Here is a 21,618-nt window from a genome sequence, read left to right as displayed (position 1 = left end):
TTCCGATGAGTCGGCAGAAATGTCCAGCATGGGTCCCGATGGGGGAGGGAGGTCAGCCCGAGGGTGGTCAGCCCGGTTGGAGGCGTGTTAATGGCGATGTAGCTCGACTAAAAGGCAGCGGGTGACGCGCTGGGGTGTCGGGGTTAGCGTGCGAGAGCCGTAATCCGCTTTGATTTGCTCCATTAGGGAGGACTGCCACTGAAAGCCTCACAGTGACAGACAGTAAGAGGTTGCCATGGAAGTGAAATCAGGGCTGGAGGATCAAGAGGAACTGGGGAGGGGGGTTAACCTTTAATTAAGGATCCTTTCAGAATACCTCCAGGCTCGATCTCTGTTGGGGTTCGGCCCCGAAATGCCACACGCTCGTAATCTTACGAGGGAAGAGCCGGGCAACGATAAATGTCAGGCGAGTCGACGGGCGTCACGTGAAGAAGCGGGCGAGCGTCCTCAGCTGGCGTGAGGACAGCAGGCGGTGGAGGGGGCGGGCGGGGACGCACCTGGTCGTCCCTGCGCAGCTGCTCACGCAAGGGCCTTGGGGGAGGCATCACATACTGGGGTGGGTGTGCAGGGGGACACACAGAGGGCCGTGGAAATGCATGCTGGGAGTATAAATGCAAGCGTTCGCCCTAAAGATCAGAGTTAATGCCAGAGGCACGGCCATGTTTCAGCACTTCTTCTTGGTGGCATGTTTGGGCGGAGGTCAAGGGTCAGTCCTCCCGCTTGGTGGGCACACGGGAGGAGGAAACGTCCCTGGAGGTGCTGACCATCATCCATGACAAAAGAATCTCGCGCCAAACTCAGATCTATCCAAACTTTGCAATGCCGACATACCTGCACACGTGCGCGCGCAGGCACAGGCGCGCACGCTGGACCGCAGTGCACGCAAATGCGATGAGAGCGGGAAGAAGCGCCTCACATGAGGTGATCCTGCGTGTGGAGCGGCGCGGCAGACCTTCCTCCTCCTCCTCCTCCTCCTCCCCCCCTGTGGAACCAGCACGGAAAAGTCCGGCCATGTAATATTCATGGATCCGGAGTCGCGTCGCGTAAACGCCGACCGCTGCGCACACGCGCGCGTGCGAATCTCCAGCTTCAGTCATTTTGGCAGCGCGATGCGAAGGGGAGGCGGACGCGGAGCGGCGAACCCGGACCGGAGGGAGCCCTGAAACTGCCGCTGGCCGGGAAACGCGGAGCGATTCCGCTTCGGTTTTTACGCGAGTGCGGCTCGTTGTTCTTCCCTTTTCCATCTCTCTTTCTGTCCGTTCTTGCACGCAGCCACAGAGTAGTGGACCAGGATGCCGTGTGGGCGACGCTGCCACAAGGGATACATTGTGGTTGTGGAAAGCGATGCATAAATTAAAACGAGCCGTCACACGAGGGATCTAATAAGACATCACCACCTGTTACTAGAACACCAGGTAAGACAAACAGGCTTTATTGTTCCGGAAATGCAGCTTATTGACGCACTGTTTGCCCAACAGGCGGGATTCTTTTGACCAACAGCGGTGAATCGCAGCCTTAATCTGCGTAAAATGCACTTTTTATTTTTTTTGTTGCGATGTAAATCGCCCCTGATGCTGCGCACCGAAATGCGCAGCAGTCACCTCTGCGAGCGGGTGCGTGCGCGATGATCGGCCACATCTGCGTCGTGCGCCCAGCACTTCCCCGATGAACTGATGACACCGGATTAAACAGTTGCCTTGGCGGGGACGTGCGGGCTCGGTGCGGGCTCGGTGCAGGTACAGACGCCGGCGGACGCCCGCAGCTCCTCAGTGCGGGAGCAGAAGCTCTTCGCCTCCGCTGCGACCATGAACACACTCTTTCCACTCCGCACTTTTGATTCCGGTCTTTATTGAAACGGTTCCCGTGTCTGCGCGGCGTGCGTGTGCGCGTGGTAAAGCTGAGAAGTGCTCCGGGCTGCTGATGCTGCTCCGCTAGCATCATAGAAGGCTGCACAGCTCCTCTCTAAACTACCAGGCTTGTCGTTTTGAAATTTACAGTCAGGCGTCAGTGACAGCCAACGATGCTGGGTGTCAGGAGAAGCTCAAAGGATGCAGACCCCCCCCCCCCCCCCCCCCCCCCCCCCCTCCAGTGGAAGTGTTATCTGGCTCATGTATTGAACTGAGCAGGGCTGGTCCTTCTACCAGTCAAAGGTCAGCAGTGATCTGTTTGATGCAGGGGGAGGGGGTCTCACTTCCTGCAAGTGGAAAGATGTTGACATGTCATTGACGCTTTTATGCCCCCCCCCCCCCATCCCCGCCCGCTTCCACTTGTGTCTTCAATCAAAGAGCTATTTGGCCGAGTGACAGAGCCACACAGGCAGGAAGTCAGGCCTGAGCCAAATGGGGTCATTCAGGTCCCCCCCCCCCATCCAACTCAACAGGGCAACAAAAAAAAGGGCAGCCGTCAAAAAGTTCGGCGCAGCCGCTAATCTGAGGCGCGCGGGGCATCGATCAGCCCTGGAATCGCTGCCGCCATCAAACAATCCCTTCGCTCTTCATCTTTCAGGAGAAATCGATACCCTGCTGTGTTTTCTTTCTGTCCCCCCCCCAACGGATCCCAGCGGATCATTTAAAAATCTGCACTGGTTAAGCCGTCTGAACTGCTCCAGCATGATGATGTGAAGCGTTACCGGCGACGTACGCTGGCATCAATTATGCATGAGAACACATTCGCAGTGGTTTCGGCGCCCCTGTGGCTCCGTACCAGCGCACCCTCCTTCAAGGAAAAGGACATTTTTCCCCTCGTTTTTATTGAGCAAATAAATTTCGAGCGCTCTGGGTCTTTCCCGCTAGCATCCGGCCCGTGTCCCGTCGACATCAGACGTCTTCGTTACGGTGGCGGCGCTGCAGACGGCGAGCAGCAGAGATGAAAAATGAATGGGTCCCTCTGCCTCCGCGGGGGGGTTTATAGAGGCGCTGTGGTCCGGCGCCCTGTTCCAGATGTTCGGCTCGCGCAGCAGAGGCTGATGGGCCTTGATTGTGGCGTGATGGATGAGCTGCACCAGTGAGAGGAACCGCGGGGGTCTCTGTCAGGGCGGGGAGAAAATATCGCCGGTCCGTCCCGCTGAGTCCCAGTGATGCAACAAGAAAACCATTTAGCCACCAGAGGCTAATGGAGCTGAAGGCGCCAAACTGTCAGAGGGAAGCCCAGAAACACGTATCTTAATCGTGCGTTAGCATAAAAACCTCATTTAGAGGCCCGCTGCAGATCTACTCAACCACAGCCTCGTGCACGCCAGGTGATCATTGGAGGAAAAGAGGCTGTAAAGTGTCGGATATACGGCAGCGGACCTAAGAAACGCCCGGCGACATCATCCTTACGCCCACATTTGCAGCGCCTGGCTGCTTCCAGGCGCGTCGCTAGCTCACGCTGGACAATTTCAGGTCACCCGTGATGGATGCGGAGGGTCCTCGACGGGAGGCGTTCGTGTGCGGTAAATCGCATTGCTGCATTTCCCGTTCCCATTTTTTTACAGTCCGTCCAACCTGTGAGCGGTGAAACGGCCCCAGGTGGCGGCGGTTTTCTATTTCTTTTGACTCGCTGACGCTTGCAGAAGGTCGTGCTGGTCCCTCTTTACACTTCTGAAGCGTTTCTGCACACGGGAAGTTAATTACGATAAATCGATTAGCCTCTCGGTTCAACGCCGGTGCTGTTTTTCTGGTTCGGTGCCACAGCGAGATGGATCCATCGCATTAAAACGTCTTGTTCTACAAAAACGGCCGCGCTCCAAGGAATCGGGATTGATGTCGTTCACGTTTCATATCTTTAATCACAACGGCGAATGAGGCGTTCATTAAAAGAGGAAAAGCCAGATTCCCCTCAGGGGAACGCTGGGATCTTCTGGGACCAGAGGTCGGACCGGGTCTGCCGCTTCCCGAGTTTGAATCCGTTAATAATTCCTGCAGACGGGCGTCGGTCCGGATTTCAATAATTTACATTTAGCTAGCGAGCCGCTGTGCACCGTGACCGGGCCTCGGCCGTGTGGCGCGCGGCGTGGGGCCATTTCCGGGCCGCGAACCCTCATCCACGCTAACACGTGACTCCCGACACGTTCCCGACAGGAGAACACGTGTCAGTAAACGTGCTCCAGGATCAGCTTCTGTCTGGCTCAGGTGAGCACAGGTGATCAAATTAGCCGCCGCTACGGGCTCAGCAGTCCATAATCGGTCCATCACTTATTTACTCCCGGGCTCATCACTCACCCAGGGCGCCGCCGGCCGGCGCCGCCGCTCAGGTATCGACTTTACGAGGCGGCGGGAACGGAAAATGTGATTCTTTTTGTGACGAACGATTCAAAAGAATCAGAAACGGCGACGCGCCGGCGGATTCCGAACCTGCCGCTTTATTTAACGCTCCGTTGTGGAGGAGCGGAATAAACGTGAATCGTGAATAAACAATCTGCTCGCAAAGAAAAGCGACAAATTATCGCCGGCGATTTTGCAGAGCGAAGTCGCGCTTGATTTAATTGCGAAAACGGTCGACGTGTCAATTGGAAAGTGGCGCGCAGCTGCACGAGCGGGATCCCGTCGCCCAGGGGGGCGAGATCCGACGCCCCCCCCTCAATTAAAGCTTCCATTCCACGCTGCAGTGATTACACCCCCACCGAGAGCAAACAAAGATCACACCAACCACAAAACAACAGCGCGGGGGGAGCCGACGGCGAACGCGTCCATCGAGCGAGATCCGAAAAACGTGCGAGAAAAAAGCGTCCCGTCAAAGAGGAGGAGCCTCTAGAAAAACTGCACGCGGGGGCAAAAAAGCTCCGATGTAACAGGAAGGAGGAGGACCAGGCTCGTATGGGGGAGGGGAGGCCGAGACAGAGAGGTCAGAGGTCAGGAGCATGGACAGCTGCAGCACAAAATCATCAAAGAAGAAGTGAAGGCATCAAAGGCTGACCTACAGGTGTGAGAGGGACCAGTCAGGTGGGAGTGGACCCGGCCCGTCCCCCCACCCGGGCCTCACATTGACTGAAAACGGCCCCCGCTAAGAGATTCTTCACGCCGCGGTCGCTCTCAGAGCCCGCCGAGACTCTTCAGACCTCCAGCTGAATAAAACTAGCTTCATGAAGGCAGCGCAACAACCTTTCTCAGGCTTATTCAGCACGTCGGTGCGTTAGATCCTTAGCGGCGCCGTTCTCCTACAATCAACGGCCTCTTTGTGAGCGGAACCGGGTCCTTTTGGGTCATGTGACACGTATGCGCAGGAACTTTGAACATCAGCGTTTAACATCAACCAAAGCTGGTCGAAATGATTCTTTTTTTTTGAGGCTCAGGAAACTAATTATCAGTAATGACGACGTGCACTCCAACGGACGACCCGAGCAAACCCGGCTAACAAAGCTAAGGTCTATTTTTAACAAAAGTTTGATGATCCGCAGGCGTCGTCGACTCTTCCGAACGCATCCGCAAGTTTGTTTTCCAGGCAACTGTTGGATAATCAAGAGTCGATGATTTATGCATGAAACGGCGAAACACTGCAGATAAACACGCAGCTGGCGCGGCGCCAGCGGCTCGCTCGTGAGAGGAGGCCCTCCATCTCGCGTTAGCGCGACTTAGCAAACACTTTAATGGGCTATTCTTCCCCCGGCTCCGAAGGCAAACATTTAGAAACACGGAGGAGGTGATTGCATGGTGGGGTTTCTACCGGGGAGGGTCAGAAGAGGTGGCCTGGCTCCTGCCTGCTCCATCACTTTGCTGTTTCTGCCCCGTGCAGAGCTCCACCTTCACCACCGGGATGACCTCAGCAACGCTCCGGTCCTGCTGTGAACCCTAAAACTCCGGCAGGAAGGTCGACGGCCTGGACAGCCATGATCCGGGAGGGCCCTCTGCCGCCGCTCAGCTCAGGGCTCAGCTCGCTGCACCATGGCTAGCTCTCACAGCACCAGGAGCTGGGGGCCTTTCTTCTGAGGTGGGTCTGCGGCGCTGGGTCGGACTTTGGTTTTGCTGTCTTTTGGTCAACCAGGCGGCTGGAGGGTTGCTGACAAGGCGTCACATGTGGTCACACCTGTGATTTCTGGAGCAGCGGACTCATTATTGAAACATTTATTAGGCTAGCTTGACTCTCACCTTCGCTAATGAATTATTCATTGACACCTAATGGGCTCCGGTTCTCTCCCGAGAGCGCTCAGTGGATTTTCTGGGCACACTTGTGTTGAGTTTTGAAGAGCAGGCGAAAAATCTGTTTCCTTCAAGCCTCTGCATGAGGATGTGGATGTGTTATTCACTGTTATTACAACTCGTTGACCTCGCTCGTTTCTCCGCTGCAGCATCCCTGACTGCAGAGTGGCACATGGATTTCAAGACTTCAAATGAAGAGGTTTGTAGTATTCACTGTAATATTGCTCTCACACACACACGCACGCACACACACACACACCACCCGTGGTGCCGCTATGCAAATCCCTGGATTAAGTACACACCTACAAAAATAACATCCCGATGTCACCGTTGCTCAGCGATGCCTCAAATGATATCGAGAAGTGGGCGTTGATGCGTCTGCGGCTCCTCGTCTCTTCGTCAGCGTCGGCAGCTGCCGCGTTTAGCAGCGGGCTAACTTTTCTATTTGAGAATAAAGGCAAAGCGCTTTCCACCTAATTGTTTCATTTCTTGCATGGCTGCTCTGGCGTCATTCCATCCCGGGGGCAGGTATTGTGCGGAATGTTGTTTAAGATATGACAAGAAGAGCTGCGGCGGGGACTTGGAGAAGGTAGCATGCTAACGGGTCGCTCAGGATGAAAATACCGCTGTTTTCCTGCATGCTAAACGGCAGGGATAGACAAAAGTAGCACAACTACACTGGGGCTGCTTGGACTCACCTCACCTCCCATCTCCATGGAGACTAATTTAATTGTGAGGGGCCTCGACTACAGAAATTCAATAACAGTTTTAATGTGAAAGGCCTTTCAATCCACGGCTGGCTTCATTCTAACCCTTTCATTTTCTCTTCCAAGTGTGTTTTTTCACCTTCAGCAAATAATTTCTATCAACTTTGGCATTTTAAACCTGCGTTTTTATGCAGATTCTTAACCTGTGCCTCCCCCTGGTCGCCCGTGCTGTTGTCATTTTTGGCGGGAGGATCAGCTCGGCCGCGGCGCGACGCGGCTTTCGCTACATATGATGCTTCACGGCGTAGATAATAACTCTGGAAGGCTCGTTGTGGAGACATGATGCAGCGTGAGGGATTAGGGCTAATTATGTTCAACACAAGTGCTACAGCAGGTCATATCTCAGCCGCGCGAGAGCCCGTCTGCACCGTTATGGCACTACTGCCCTCATTTAGCACCGCTAATGACTCCCGCGCACACGCGCCTCACTTATAATGTGAATTAATGCCTCTCCTGGGTCGGCCGCTCTGCAGAGCGGAGCTCGCACGTTCGCGCGCACGTTCGCGCTCCTCGTCGCAGGTGCTCTGAAAACCCGACTTTGAGTCGGCGATGACCTGCACCGGAGATACCCTCGCTAAAAATAGCAACCGCGCAGCTAACGCACCCAGAGCGACAAGTCTGCTGACAGTGGTGCGCTTCCTTCCCCTTCCTTTTATTATTAGCAGTCTTGTCAGGTGAAGGTGGTTCCTTTTTTCCGGTCCTTTTTAACTCAAGGACAGGGCAAGCATCTTAATTAGTCACAGAGGAGGAAGCATATGCGGAATGCAAATGTATGCGGATTTGCATGTTTTAAATGCGTCACTGAAAGCAGGCGCTCTTCACACAGGCGCGCTCTTTGACACGTTATAACCAGAGGGGTGACGCAAATTGAACAGAAGGGGGTTTAAAGTTAGCGTGACTCACAATAAAAAAGATCGTTCCTGGAAGGGCGGCTCATTATCGGAGACGGTGATTCGACGGTTCCGTCTGTAAGTCGTGGTTTGGGGTGTTTTACTCAGAGGGCTGAATTATACGACATTAGCATTCACAAGTGGGGGGGGGGGGGGTTAAGAAAACAGCATCGCCCAGATGCCTGATTTCCATGTTCGCGCTGCACACGGCCTTCTCATTTCATTTCATGGCCAGTTAATCTGTTCAGGGAGGGATGATGAATGATTTTATCTCTCCGACTGTTTGCAGACAAAGACTGGGATTTATTTGATGCAAGAAGGTAATGAGGAGCCATTTAATATTCGACTACACTTGGCCAAAGACATTCTGACCATTCAGGAGCAAGACGTCATCTGCGTGTCCGGAGAGCCGTTTTACTCAAGCGTGAGTAGCTCTGAAACAGCGCGAACGTCCCGGGTGTTTATCTCAGCGCTCATCAGCTCATCCATCCCCCCTAAATCACGGCAGCGCTCTCTCCCGCCGGATCGGGATCTATATAGATGTGACAACTTTATCTCCGCGTTCAGAATTCGCCGTTTCCCCCAGAAGTCAAGCCCAGACGTGACCTTTCTCAAAGATCCGCCGCCTCAGACAAACAGATCGAAGGCTTCATCCCGAGGCTTCGTTACCAAAGGCTAAAGTGCGCAGACGTTGAGTTCCCAAAAATGAATCCTTGTGTCAATAAAAATGTAAAAAAAAGAAGCCTGGAGAAGTTAATATGACGAAATATCGCATCCGTTAGGGAGAAATGTGACAGTAATCCCCAAATTGTGGCTTTTTTTGAGCCGCCCGGAGAAGCAGAGCCCTTCTTAAAGGCTAATTCCACTAGCATCATCGTTTTGTTGGGCTCGACTTTCGCTTCTGGCATCAGCAGCCGTGCACGCGCGCTCTGCCTCACTCTCAACTCTTTCTGGTTCCAACTGAATGTCTTCCAGGAGCGGACGGTGACGATCAGGAGGCAGACGATCGGAGGCTTTGGCCTGAGCATCAAGGTAATTTAGATCCCCAGCGATTAGGCCCATTCCGGCCAGCTTCTCCAAATTAGGTCTGAATGGTTAACGATCGTTCTCGAGTTGGAGTGACGGCTTCGGCGGGAAGGCGCGCTGGCTGTTTTTGAACATCTCCATCTGGTTGTTGCCTCCTCAGGGCGGGGCGGAGCATAAAATCCCTGTCGTGATATCAAAGATATCAAAAGAACAAAAAGGTACGTTGTGATTCCACCTGCCTCAGCTAGCATAACGCGGGCGTTCCCATGGCTCATCTCTCTCCCTCTTTCCCAGCCGAGCTCTCCGGCCTGCTCTTCATCGGCGACGGCATCCTGCAGGTGAGATGCAGAAATCGGACCGCGCATCCTCGCCGCCGCCGCGCATCGCTGCTAACACGGGTCGTTGCTAACTCCACGACGCCTCCCAGTTTATCCCACCTTCATTTCTGCCCGATCAATCAGGCTAACGTCAGGGAACATCTGGAGGCCCTGCAGAGGCCGCTGTGGGCGTGACGCTTGTTTACAGCGTGGCGCCACAACGGCGGCTGCGCTCGCCTCATTAATCACCGCGCAGATAGAGCGGCGGCGATATTTAGGGTAACTCTGTTATGCTTCTCTGCAGATAAACGGAATAAATGTACGAAGTTATCGCCATGAGGAAGTGGTAAGCTGTCAGCACGCATCTCATATTTCCCAGCAGCTTATCTCGTCTCGCCTGATTAATTGCGTCTTCTTGACGCGTAAAGCCAGCTGCCTTTTCTCTGCCCCAAACTGGCTGTTTAAGGAGCAGGAGTGCATCCGTACGCACGCTTTCATCTTCATGTTTTCGGTGTCCGACTCCCGCAGGTGCAGGTTTTGAGAAACGCCGGCGAAGAGGTGACGCTGACGGTCTCTTTCTTGAAGAAGACGCCGGCCTTCCTGAAGCTGCCGCTGTGCGAGGACTGCACGTGTAAGAGCGACCGTGAAGTGAACTTGTCGATCCCGGAAGGAACGCTCGGCTACGAATTCGGTTCCTTAACCAAAACAGCGATAAAGATGCGTCTTTGAGAGCGGGAAAGAGGAATTGGGACATGAAAAGATGACAAAGACTCGTGGTGCGACTGATTGCTCTTCCAGGAGACAGCGTTAGCCCCTCATCAGACATCAAAGCGTTCATAAAGTCCTTTCATATTCGTATGTAGGCCAGGTTGACCAGCCGGTCGACAGAATACAGAGCGGGAGGCTTCGGCGAGCAGAAAATATCTCGTATAGGTTGATCGCAGCGAGTCGCCGCGCTAGGAATAGACGGAGTCGCTGCCGGGGCTTAATTAGCTTTGTTTTGCGCGCGTGTTTGTGGATTATTGAGCGCCGAAATGTCTCACGAGCAACGTGGGGCCATTTTGGCTGGTTCACGGCTCCAGAAGATGGTTTGAGGCTGGTTTCATGGTTGAGGTTCAGTTAGAGCGTTGGGATGGGCGGGGGAGGGTAAGGACAGGGGGCAGAGCCTGTCTATAAAGCTCCGACAGTGTGTGTGTGTGTGTGTGTGTGTGTGTGTGTGTGTGTGTGTGTGTTCCAGGCATCCCCAGCGACCAGAGCAGCGGGACTTCCTCTCCTCTCTGCGACAGCGGCCTTCACCTGAACTACCATCCTAACAACACGGTGTGTTCCTCATCTCCCTTCTATTACCGTCCGCTCGTTTCCACGCAACCGCGGCTGCATGACTGAAATCGGGACCCTCTGGCGCGCACGGAGCAGCGTGACTCAGCTCCTCTCGGTCGGCAGCAGCGGGGCGCCGTCGGGAGGAGGCGCCTGGTTAATCTGTTCCTCCCGCCTCTCCAGGACACGCTGTCGTGCTCATCCTGGCCCACGTCACCGGCGCTGCGCTGGGAGAAGAGATGGGTGGACCTCCGCCTCATCCCCCTGCTGCACTCCCGTCTGTCCCGGTACAGCCCGGGTTCGGACTCCTGCAGGTGGGTGGGCGTTCCCAGAGTCGGAGGGCGGCGGTTCTGAACCGTCCTGACCTTTTCACGTTTGACGGTCAAGTTTCATCCGCTCGGATCCGCCTTCGTTCGGAACGCCGGCGCTCAAACCCGTTTCAGTATGCGGGAGAGAGTTGTTAGGAATGCCCCGGGTCGGCGCCGGGCAGCACGTGGAATGAGCCCGCCATGATGATGGAGCTTTCTGTGTCACTCTGTAGCTGCGGCTAAGCGCGCGTGATATACATTCATGCTGCGCTGTCGTTAGCGCTGCGGCTAAAAAGAAGCTATTCTTGTTCTGATTGTCTTCCGTGTGGCCTCGCCGAGCGGGAAAATCTGTAACAAATGAGCTGTCGATGGTGCCTCGCCGGACACTAAAGGCTGGGATTGGAGCGTCGCGGGAGGTGGGGGAGCGGCGCCACCAGCGCGGCTTAAACCGTCCTCTCTGTTTGAGTTCTGCCATTTGGGTGGATAACAGCGCCTTTGCTTTGAGATCAGCTGATTACTTCAAACCCCGCCGCCGCCGATTATCCGCTCCATTAAAACTCGACCCGAGTGTCCGTCCGCGCCGCTCCGGCTCTGTTGTCCGCCGTCCAGCTGTGCTCGCCGCGGGTGGCTGAGTGCGGCCGGGCTGAGTCCTGCTGCTCCGCGTGTCCTTGTTGTCATCCAGGCAGCTGCAGCTTCAGCAGGGGGGCGGAGCCTCGCCGCTATCCCGGCCATATCCCTGCAGCTTCTTTTAGATTTCACATGTCCTGTCCTGTCCTGAAGGCAGGTCCAGACGTCCCCCCTTATCGGTGACGCACCATCACACTCAACCTTCAGTAATCTGAGTAATCCTACTCGATTCCCATCCCAGCTGGTTCACTTCTCCGGGTTAATTAGCCAATATTGGAGAAAGAGCTACACGGAGCGCCGCTTATTGACACTAAAATTCCCAGATGCCTTCGGAGCGATCTGTCCAGGCCTCATCCGAACCTTTCTGGACCTTCTTCCTCGTCTCCCGTTTCAGGAAAAACGCGTTCCAGGTCATAGCTGTGGACGGAGTGTGCAGTGGCGTCGTCCAGTTTCCCACAGCTGAGGACTGTTTGGACTGGCTCCAGGCCATATCCGGCAACATTTCCAGCCTCACCAAGCACAACGTGAGTAGCAGACAACCGCTCTCGCTGGACACAGGAGCTGCTTCTCAGTTTGGGGACCATCTAACGTCCCTCTAGGGGCCGCGTCGTGCACAATAGTGATGTTGGCGGCAGGTTCATTAAGAAGCATGAGATGTCTTTTTTTCCCAGAATGCACCAGGAGAAATTGAAACAATGACGGGAAACAACAGATTGTGTGTTTTCAGTCGACGCCTGCGTCCAGTGGGGAGCCATCGGTGACTTCTAGTTATCACATACACACGTGCACGTCCTGATGTGCGCACGTGAGGGTGAGAGGGGCTAATTGCCGTAAAGACGGCTAATTGGAGTAAATGGAGAAAATGGCGTTTCTTGCTGGGGGTATTTACTGAGGTGTAAATGAGCCGGGAGCCGGGATGGATGCAGGGTTTTCTGCTGAGAGAATAGATTTTAAAGCTCTTAAAGGTTCCAACGTGGCTCAGTGACGGCGTTTTTAAAGCTCGGCTAAATATTACCTGCTTCCTGCAGCCTGTGCTCAAATGAAACCGCTTTTAAGGAGGATTTAGTACCGGGAAAACTTTCCATATTAGCATGAATGAGGAATTAGCATACGAGGAATGACAGGAATGTCGATGCGCCTCCTTCCTGTTTTAGCCGGATGTTATAGCGCCACCCACAGCGTTGGAACGTTAAATGGACAAAATGCGTTCGTTTCCATCGGCTCCGTATTAAAGGTGAAATACGGAAACGATCCGATCAGACGGACAAATACGGCGCATCCCTGCAAGAGAGTTAAGCTAATGATGGAATTCATGGAAGCGGTGATTCTTGGGACAATAGTGGAGCTGTTCACAGTCAGATCCCTCCTCCGCGGAGCGGGAATGGCATGAACGTCCCTCTTCTCCATCACTTTAATCGATATTCCAGACACTTTAGGTTTTTTGATGAATTTTTGGTCATTGCTGCACACAACAGTCACCAATTGGACGCTTGGGCTATTGTCCCCACAGATATGGTAGAAAACAATGAACCGTAGAGTGACTCTGAGGGCAGGTATTAATTAATTTCCCCGTGTTGTTATTGAAGCCAGACCAGATATTCATCGGTGGACCTTTTGAAAAATGAAAATAATGAGCTCAGCGTACTAAACAGGAGACATTTCAAGTCTGATATTTAGGGGCACAAATAGCAGAATATTAATGCCTAATAAAGAGGATGAGTTATTCTGCTTCTGACATTCAAGTGGAATAAACCCAGTCACAAGATGCAAATGTTTCTGTTGGAGGTGTCCTTGGAAGTATAGTAAAATCTCCCAGGCTGCACTATCTCTTCAGGAATAATCCACATGCGCTATTGAGGAGGAGCCTTTGAATACTTCCAATTTCCTGCAGCTCTCCTCACTTGTTGACGTGTCGGCTGTCGCCGCGCTGATCTTTATTCTTTCGGCTCCATCGCTGGAGCTGACGCCGCCGCCGCCGCAGCCCGTCGGAGCCCACCAGGACACGACTGTCACACACCACCATCACGCCCTCAAGTCCACCGCATCTGTGTTGGAGGCGGACGAATATCTGGTCTGGCTTTAATAAAAAATAAAATCTTTATGTTCAATGGTGTCCTGTACTAAACATCCCGGAGTAGCGATCAGGTGACAGTCATGTGACCGGGACAGGAAGTGACTAAGATGATGGTATGAACTGTATATGAGGGTGAAGGGAGGCTCTAAAAGGAGACTTTAGTCTTTAATAACATGTCCTAGATGGTGTTTAACCCGGTCTGGGCTGTGTTATAAATTGATATCTTGAAAGAAATGTTTTCCTTTAAGGGGACAAGCATCTGGGTCCATATGGGATTATTTATTCTGCACATTAGCGTGTTATGGGGGTGAAAACGTGTCTATAAATCAAGTTTATCCCAGTAATGTTTGTGTTCCAAAAGTGCCCGTCCACGTCCTGTAAGTGTGTTGTTTTTTTTAAAACTTCTTTTACTGGCTGTGAAAGTCTTGAACAAAGGTTAGAATGTGAGTTTCATCATTGCTCTGTTGTCACCGAGGTGTCAAAAACCAAAACGCCGTCGTGGTGATGTGGCGAGATGCCATTTTCTGAGGCCACAGCGCTAATATAGTGCAGCAATTATTCCCAAAGATAAAAAGATGTGCGTTGTACGGAGCCTGCCGCCTCCACTCACTCGGCGCTGAAGTGGAATTCAACAAGGTCGCAGCTGCATGGAGACATGACTGGATGCCTGGTTCAGCTCGTCCGGCTCGGTCCGGTCCGGCTCGGTCCGGTGCTGCGTAGCTCGGATTAGGAGCCGGTGATACCTGTAATCTGAGCGGAATGTTTTAATTTAAAGCCTCACTGCTCTCCCAGTGGTTTCCAGCACTTTTAGTAGCCAGAATGGATTTTTCTAATGGGTTTTTTTTAGAAAGGGCCTCAGGTCCTTCTGGAAATGACTCCATCTATCTCCTTTCTTAATTTGTCTGCTTTGACAAAGAAAGTATTACTTCAGCTCGGCGGTTGGCAGAGATGCTCCGATCCGGGGGTTTATGTTCCACAGAGCGTGATAGCTGGAGCCTGCTCGTTAGCCAGAGACGTTTTAACGAGTTATTGATGTGTTTTGTTAACAGGTGAAGAAGATTAATCGGAATTTCCCCGTCAATCAGCAGGTAAGCTGCTGCTGCCGGACTGTAATTCTTTCTGTAATCTGTCCGCCATCATCAGCATCAGGAGTAAATAGAACCGGGTCGCTCGGGGAGTCGGGGAGAGGACGCACTCGTGTCTCGCCAGCCGTTGCAGCGTGCGCACAATCTTTGCATCATTCAAACCCACCGAGAGACCATCAGAGTAACAAGCGGAGCGCCCGTCGCCGCTAACTCACGCTTCAGCTCACACGTGGGGAGGAGAGAACGGCGGCGGCACCCGCGCTCACTTAGCAATTCCTATCGTAAATAAAGGACGGCAAACGAGGACGCACGTCCCCGATCTCTCACTCGTCTCCAGAAAACGCACCGAGAAGAAAAAAAAATATTAAAGAAAATAGGGAGAGACTTAGCTTGGGCTGCAGCCGCGGAGCTTTAATGAGCACTGATGCTGATGAGGGCTGAAGTTCTGTCCCAGAACATCTGAAGTTCACGTTCTCTCCCTCCCCCCGTTGGTCTAACCTCTTTTCTCCTCCTGAATTCTTTATTCCCCACCTTTAGCTTTCATGTGGTGGTTGGCAACGTGGATCATGCTTGTCTTTATTATTATTTTAAACAAGACTCAGATCTGATTGATTTCATTTATCTTTACAAAAATCCACCATGAATTCTGGATGAGGATGATGATGATGACAAGATGAAGGTCGTAAACTCTAACCTTGTGTCCTACCTGTCCGCCTGTCTCCGGGACAGATCATCTACATGGGCTGGGTAGACGAGAAGGAGCAGGACTCCGTTCAGGACCGCATGTACTCGCCAAAGTTCCTCGCCCTGAGGGGATCCTCGCTCTTCAAGTTCTCAGCTCCTCCCGTAAGCCGGCGCCCTTCTCATCTGCCCTCAGTTGTTTGGGCCACATTGATATTCCTTTGATTGATGATGGCATTAAATGTGTTTATGTTCTGCCGGCCAATGGGGTAATTATGACTAGATGAAGGGCTGGAAGAGATGGCGTGGATGTGGAGGGATTGATGGATTAGCTGCTTGACATTAATGGAATAAGCTGTGAGATGAGGGAACGCTTGTTAGCACGATGTCTCCAGCACCACTGCAGATATGACAAATATCCCTCCAGTGGGTTTGAATGTACTTATTCAAATGCTCCTGAATGCAGGAGCCCAACTTTATGATTATTTCTATCCTCTCACATCTTTTTTAGCCCTGCAGAAACTTTGATCGTAGCTATTTCTGATGGGCCGATTCAGAGTTCTGCTGAGAAAAACCTGACAAAGGGCACAAAGATGGCACTTTGTGTCGCGTTAGTCCAGTAAAAAATGGCAAATCTGAAATACATGAACTTGCTTTTGGCCTGTAAAATGCACATTTCAGCACAGCCACACTCAAAAACCACTCAGTGAGCTTTATAACATGTGTGTTAGCCTGTTATTACAGTGGTTCATGTAGGCAAGTTGAGGTCATGTTAAATGCACAAGAGGCCTGAAACATAACACACCTCCCAGCACCATCCAGTTGAACGTTGGAGAGAATATTGAATTTTTTCGAGCTTCGGGCAGGACATAATGGAGTCCCTCCACCCGAGGAGGACTGAGAAGAGAGACAGACTCTGGGGCTTTTGGCTCCGTTTTTACATTCGACGCCTGGGATAAAGTGTGAAAGCCGTCTGTAAAATGCCAGCCCTGTGTACCAAATTTACCTGGATGAGACTGGCGAAGGGAGGCCCAGGTCGTCCTCCCGTGTCCCCCTGGGCCTGGTGAGACGGGTCTGTTTTGTGTTTAGGAAGCACACAATGTCCTGCTTGTAAATACTGAAAAGGGTTTGACTGCGAAATACGGAATTTGCTGCGTAGCGGTTCGAACGAAGCCAGACCAGTCTGGATAAAAAGATCTCTGCTTAAAGGGTGCTTAACATTGGATTTTTATTAACATTGGATTTTTTTAAGGGTGTAATTGAGTGAAGTGAGTGTCCGAGTAGCGCGGCCAGGGACACATTGTCCTCTGTGTTTAGCTCCATTGCCGCCCAGCCAGGCCGCGGCAGCCTTTTGGACTTGAGCCTTATTAAGCCACGCCTACTTTTCCTTATATAGGAAGAGATAACTGAGTCTTGGGGATAACGAGCGGTGGGGCCTGGAAAAGATACAAAAATGTGGTAGAATGGCCCTTTCCACAGAGTTTATTTGGCCAATAAAAGACATCCAAACCGTTGTCTTGGCGTTTGTTTGATCTGGTTCGTCGGATTGAAAAAGTTCTCTTTAAAAAGGTCTTTAAGGTGTTTCATTGTGAGTGAGATGCGTGGCTACCTTTGGGAAACAATTCACTCGTTTCACCGTCTAACAGGTGCAGTTGTAGCTGCAGTACCACGGGTGGCCACTAGGACGGGCGGGTTAGATCTCAGCGTCTGTTTCTGCAACAGCAGCCTGTTGGCATAGACGCTCCCCACAGTTTTATCCTCATCGCATAAGATCAGGTGAAGAGTCAAGCAGCAGCAGCTGCCCGGTGGTGTAATATTTAAGCTCAGTCATCAATTTTCCCTGCAAAATGAATCACACAAGCGCTGACCTATAAATCCAGCCGGTCTCAGCCCCCGTCCTGGGTGACGACAGACATATTTGACAGCTTTGGGTCCGCGTGATGAAAATCTGCCGGCCGCGGCTGGTAAAAGCTGCCATTTGTCATTTCTGCGGCAGCATAAATTAGCTCGAAGCTTCGCTTTGTTCTGGGCTGGAACAGGAAATGTGAATTAAAGGAATATTTGTTTTCCTGCACCACGGAGCGAACGGAAAACGTGTTCCATTGCTTTCAGGTGACGACTTGGGACTGGACCAGAGCGGAAAAAAGCTTTACCCTCTACGAGATCATGTTCAAGATTCTGAAGGTGAGGGCTTTCTTTTTCATTTCTGGGAGCTTTAGCGAGGCCTCACACCCAACTCGTTAAAAAAAGAGGGAGCAGAAATCCGAGGAAAGCGGGAAGACCGGCCATATATATGGATTTACAGTCGACCTCACCCTTAATCCCACCGAGGGCTCCGAGATAGACGAGCATATTATATAAGTGGTGTGAGGTTTTATTTACATTTTCTGTCTCCAAAGTCGTTAGAAACCCTGAGCAGATGCTGCCTGGGAGTCTGAGGCTCCACGCCGTTCACCTGTGGCTGATCGGCCTGGCCGCTGTCCGTCTGTTCCAGGACAACGACCTCCTGGACAAGAGGAAACACTGCTTCAGCGTCCAGACGGAGAGCGGGGAGGACATGTTCTTCAGCGTGGAGCTGGACTGCGAGCTGCTGATCTGGGAGAAGGCTTTCCAGACGGCCACGTTCCTGGAGGTGGAGAGGATACAGGTGCGTTCCCATGGCGACCGCGCGGGCACGGAGGCGTTTTGGGTTTTGTTCCCGTCGGCGTCACATCCTCCCGCCCTGTCTCGCAGTGCAAAACCTACGCCTGCATCATGGAGAGCCACCTGATGGGGCTGACGGTCGACTTCGGCATGGGCTTTGTCTGCTTTGATGCGGCATCAAAGGTGGGTGCGCGGCGTTCCTCAGTCCTCGGTAGAAAGCGGAACAAACGTCCCCGCCTGTCAGAAAAGACAGGAACCTGTGCTACACAGTCGCCTACCCAGAATCCTCTGCCTCTGATGCTGCATAGGGACGGTTCCTTGCAAACTTCTCAGATGACTGGCGGCGCCGCCAACAGCGCACGTTACTGGAACAAACAATAGAGTGGCGAGTTCCGCCATATTGTTTGGCCCCGTGTTCTCGAAGCATCTGTGTTTCTCAAGGATGCGACGCGCTGCCAGACTATTGTCTCCCCCCATCCATATGTTCTGCAGACAATGTTTAGATTGCTTTTTTTTCCTTCTATACTTTGAGAGCTGCTATTGGCGGATTTCCGACTGTGTTAGAAATAATCCGAAAGAGCGCAGACATCGCTTTGTACAAGGAGTGGAGCTGTAATCTGCTGGCTCAGGCGCTGCCGGGCAGACGTTCCACCCTGACTGAGAGGGTTTTTTAAGCTGTTCTGCGTAGCAGTCTGACAGAACCAGCGAATCGGGAACGTGGCGTGCTGACTGTAGAATGACGGGTGATTTAAAAGCATGGGAACCGCACAGGTGTGGAGCCGCCGTCTGTCGCTGCCACGGCAGCATTTCCTCTCGGCACCGAATCACAAACGCAACATGGACGTCAGAACCTGCCAATATTCCACTAATATTCCTCTAAAAATCCCGCCAACGCGGCAAATTTTGGTCAACCCGTAGCCAAAAATGAGTTGAAAAGGAAACAACACCTGAGCTGACTAATCTAAAACCTGCAGTTAGTCCTTCCAGCAGCCCCGATTATGGAATATCTTTGGAGAAAAGTGGTCAATTGACCCATCCTCTATTGATTTTACCTTCAGGTTTTAACTCGCCTCTCGCCTGAAGGCAGCTGGGACAGACTCCAGCACACACACACACACACACACACACACCACACACACACACACACACACACACACACACACACCTGCACAGCCCTATTAAGGGAGATGACTGATGTAGGTTAATGCTTAGACGAGATAGCAGCATCAGTCAGGAATCTGCCATTACGCCACTCACGATGCAGATGTCGCTAATGACGGTTGTCCCGTCGGAGGTATTTGAGCGAACACTTCCACCTTTATTCACTCCACATTTAAAAACATTTGCTGTGATCTCCTCAGAATGGAAACTCGACGCGTGTCCCACCGGCGTTAGCTACGCTGCCCCACCGGCGTTAGCTACGCTGCCCCACCGGCGTTAGCTACGCTGCCCCACCGGCGTTAGCTACACCCGCCGTGTGAAACGCTGTTCTTCGGTTCATAATTAAGCAGGCTGGTGTCGCCATGATGGTCGCAGCCACAGGAAGTTTCTCCTGCTTTAGAATGCTGCCAACCAGATGTGCTTTTAACGCGAGCGGCGCCGCCAGCTGTCTACCTGAGCTGGCTGTCGCCTGGCTCGCCGCGCGCGGTTTATTCACCGCGGCGCTAATTGAATCTGCGAAGGAAGTGCTGCTATTTCAGGTGAGATTGCTGCCGCTTGTTAAATTTCCCAGTGGCAGGAATAACAGGTTGGCGTCTCAGGCGGCCGTTATCCGCCCGATCTGCTGACGCAGCGCCGAGTCTCCACGTGGCGCGTCGAATTGGAGAAAATAGGGAATTTCAACCTCGTCCATCTTGACATTCCAGGCCGTGCTGTGGAGATACAAGTTCTCCCAGCTGAAGGGATCGTCCGATGACGGCAAGAGCAAAATCAAGTTTCTGTTCCAAAATCAAGACTCCAAGTCTATCGAGGCCAAGGTAGCTAACTTCGCATGACAGGTCAACCGGGCCCGTGGCGAGCGCTGACTCTGCTTCTCTTACAGGAGCTGGAGTTCTCCAACCTCTTCGCCGTGCTCCACTGCATCCACGCTTTCTTCGCCGCCAAAGTCGCTTGTCTGGACCCGATGTTCGTGGAAAGTCAAGGCACCGCGACCACCGCCGGCTTCCCCTCCCTGTCCGCCATCTCGTGTAACTCACAGACGCCTAAACTCAAATACGCCACTTGACGGGCGCCTTTTTCTGAGACATCGGCGCGCAGGAGGGACGGCGGAGGACAGCTGCGGTGAGTGTTACGCGTGATAGCGCCGACTTTTCTGCTGCTCCTGGAACAACTATGGACCCAAAATACAAACCTCTGTTTTGAGAAAAGACTCAAAAGAACTTTGAACGTAAACGTGTCCTCCTGATCCCGACATGAGATCAACACACCCGTTTTTTCCCCCACTGTAGTTTGTTTATTCACCTTTGGAAGGCGAAACACCTGAACTACAAGGATGCAGAGTTGATGATGATGATGATGATGATGGTGGTGGTGGTGGTGTCAGTATTATAGTTTTTTTTGCTGGTTTTGTGTTTTGATCTGAAGAGTTTTGCCTTTGATCTAGTCTATAATTAGAACCAAATTAAAATCTACCCGGCAACACAACTGTATGAATCCAACACAAACAGTGTGTTTTGGTGGTTTGGTGGTTAATAAATCAGCCTATTCAATAAAGTCCCTTCTTTTTCTCTATATATAGATTTTTCTTCGCCAAAACATCTGAGTTTTACTTGATTAATTGCAAATGCCAGTTCTGATAATCAGGTTCACCACTCTCACAAACTGTAAGCAGGATCAAAAAGGCTTTTGTTCTGCTTCTGGCCACAAAGACATGAATTACAGCGATTGCTTCAGGGATTACCTCGAGGGATTAATTTTTATTTTAATTTGCGTCAGAGATGACCGGACAGATGGCTCGTGACTTTACCGCCGACTCTACGGACCAATTGAAAGGAGAGAAAAAACAACAAAAAGACCTTCTTAGGTGTATTTCCAGAACTTCCTGTTAAATGTGTAAATACGTGATAATGTAGAAAGTGTGGGGATTAATGGAAATGCTGCGTCTTGCAGCCTCGCTCCACATTAATCTGTTTGTAAAAGCAGCAGAGTGACAACTGAAGCGTCTTCAAGAGTTCAGGTCGATTAGCTAGTCGCGCTCTTACCTTCCATTTAGACAGTAGAAGCCAAACAGGCCCGTGGGGACGTAAACGGTGGAGGGAGGTCAAAGAAATGGGGTCAGCGAAGTGCTCGGCGCCTTGTTACGATGACTCAAGGCTCCGAGGGAGTCTAATGGCGGTGAAGTCTATGCAAAGAGAGTCAGAGTGACGCTTTTGTGCTCGACGGAGCGAAGGGATATTTTTCTGCAGATGTTTTATTAACAAATGTGCTGTGTGATAATAACCATGACCATGGTAATAAAAGGCAGTTTCTCAACACGGCCCCGCTCTGGTTTCCTTCTGCAGGGATTTTTCTGAAATCTCCATGTTGGGACATAATTTCCGATGGCCAAGACACCACAGCAGCATATTGTGATTTATCCTTTAATGTAGCTCAGTAAAATACTGGAGGAATAATAATGGAGCAGAGCATATGCATTAAATCACCCTTAAGGTGCGTCTGACTGGGTTTCTGCTTATAATTAGGTCCATGTAAACAGTTGTTATTCTTCCTTTTCTTGCAACATTCTTTCATTTTGGGTGTATTTAAATAGCCTGGTCCTGCTCGAGGTT

At 51.9% G+C, this 21,618-nt stretch overlaps 1 protein-coding gene across 1 annotated transcript; it reads left to right on the top strand.

The window, feature by feature from the left end:
- The first annotated feature begins 887 nt into the window (after positions 1-887).
- sntg1 (syntrophin, gamma 1) lies at positions 888-21,322 on the top strand. Its single transcript, XM_057055948.1, has 19 exons — positions 888-1,415; positions 5,713-5,907; positions 6,266-6,315; positions 8,063-8,197; positions 8,749-8,805; positions 8,960-9,017; positions 9,094-9,137; positions 9,421-9,462; positions 9,645-9,747; positions 10,354-10,436; positions 10,617-10,747; positions 11,763-11,892; positions 14,492-14,530; positions 15,257-15,373; positions 17,321-17,392; positions 17,703-17,855; positions 17,942-18,034; positions 19,717-19,827; positions 19,893-21,322. Exons 3-19 carry the CDS (start codon positions 6,289-6,291, stop codon positions 20,073-20,075), a joined length of 1,578 nt encoding a protein of 525 aa, XP_056911928.1. The 5' UTR covers positions 888-1,415; positions 5,713-5,907; positions 6,266-6,288; the 3' UTR covers positions 20,076-21,322.
- Positions 21,323-21,618: the final 296 nt, after the last annotated feature.

Source organism: Takifugu flavidus, chromosome 15, assembly GCF_003711565.1.
Source record: "Takifugu flavidus isolate HTHZ2018 chromosome 15, ASM371156v2, whole genome shotgun sequence".
NCBI classification, from domain to species: domain Eukaryota; kingdom Metazoa; phylum Chordata; class Actinopteri; order Tetraodontiformes; family Tetraodontidae; genus Takifugu; species Takifugu flavidus.
The sequence above is the reverse complement of the archived record's forward strand: the minus strand, read 5'-3'. Positions and strand labels throughout refer to the sequence as shown.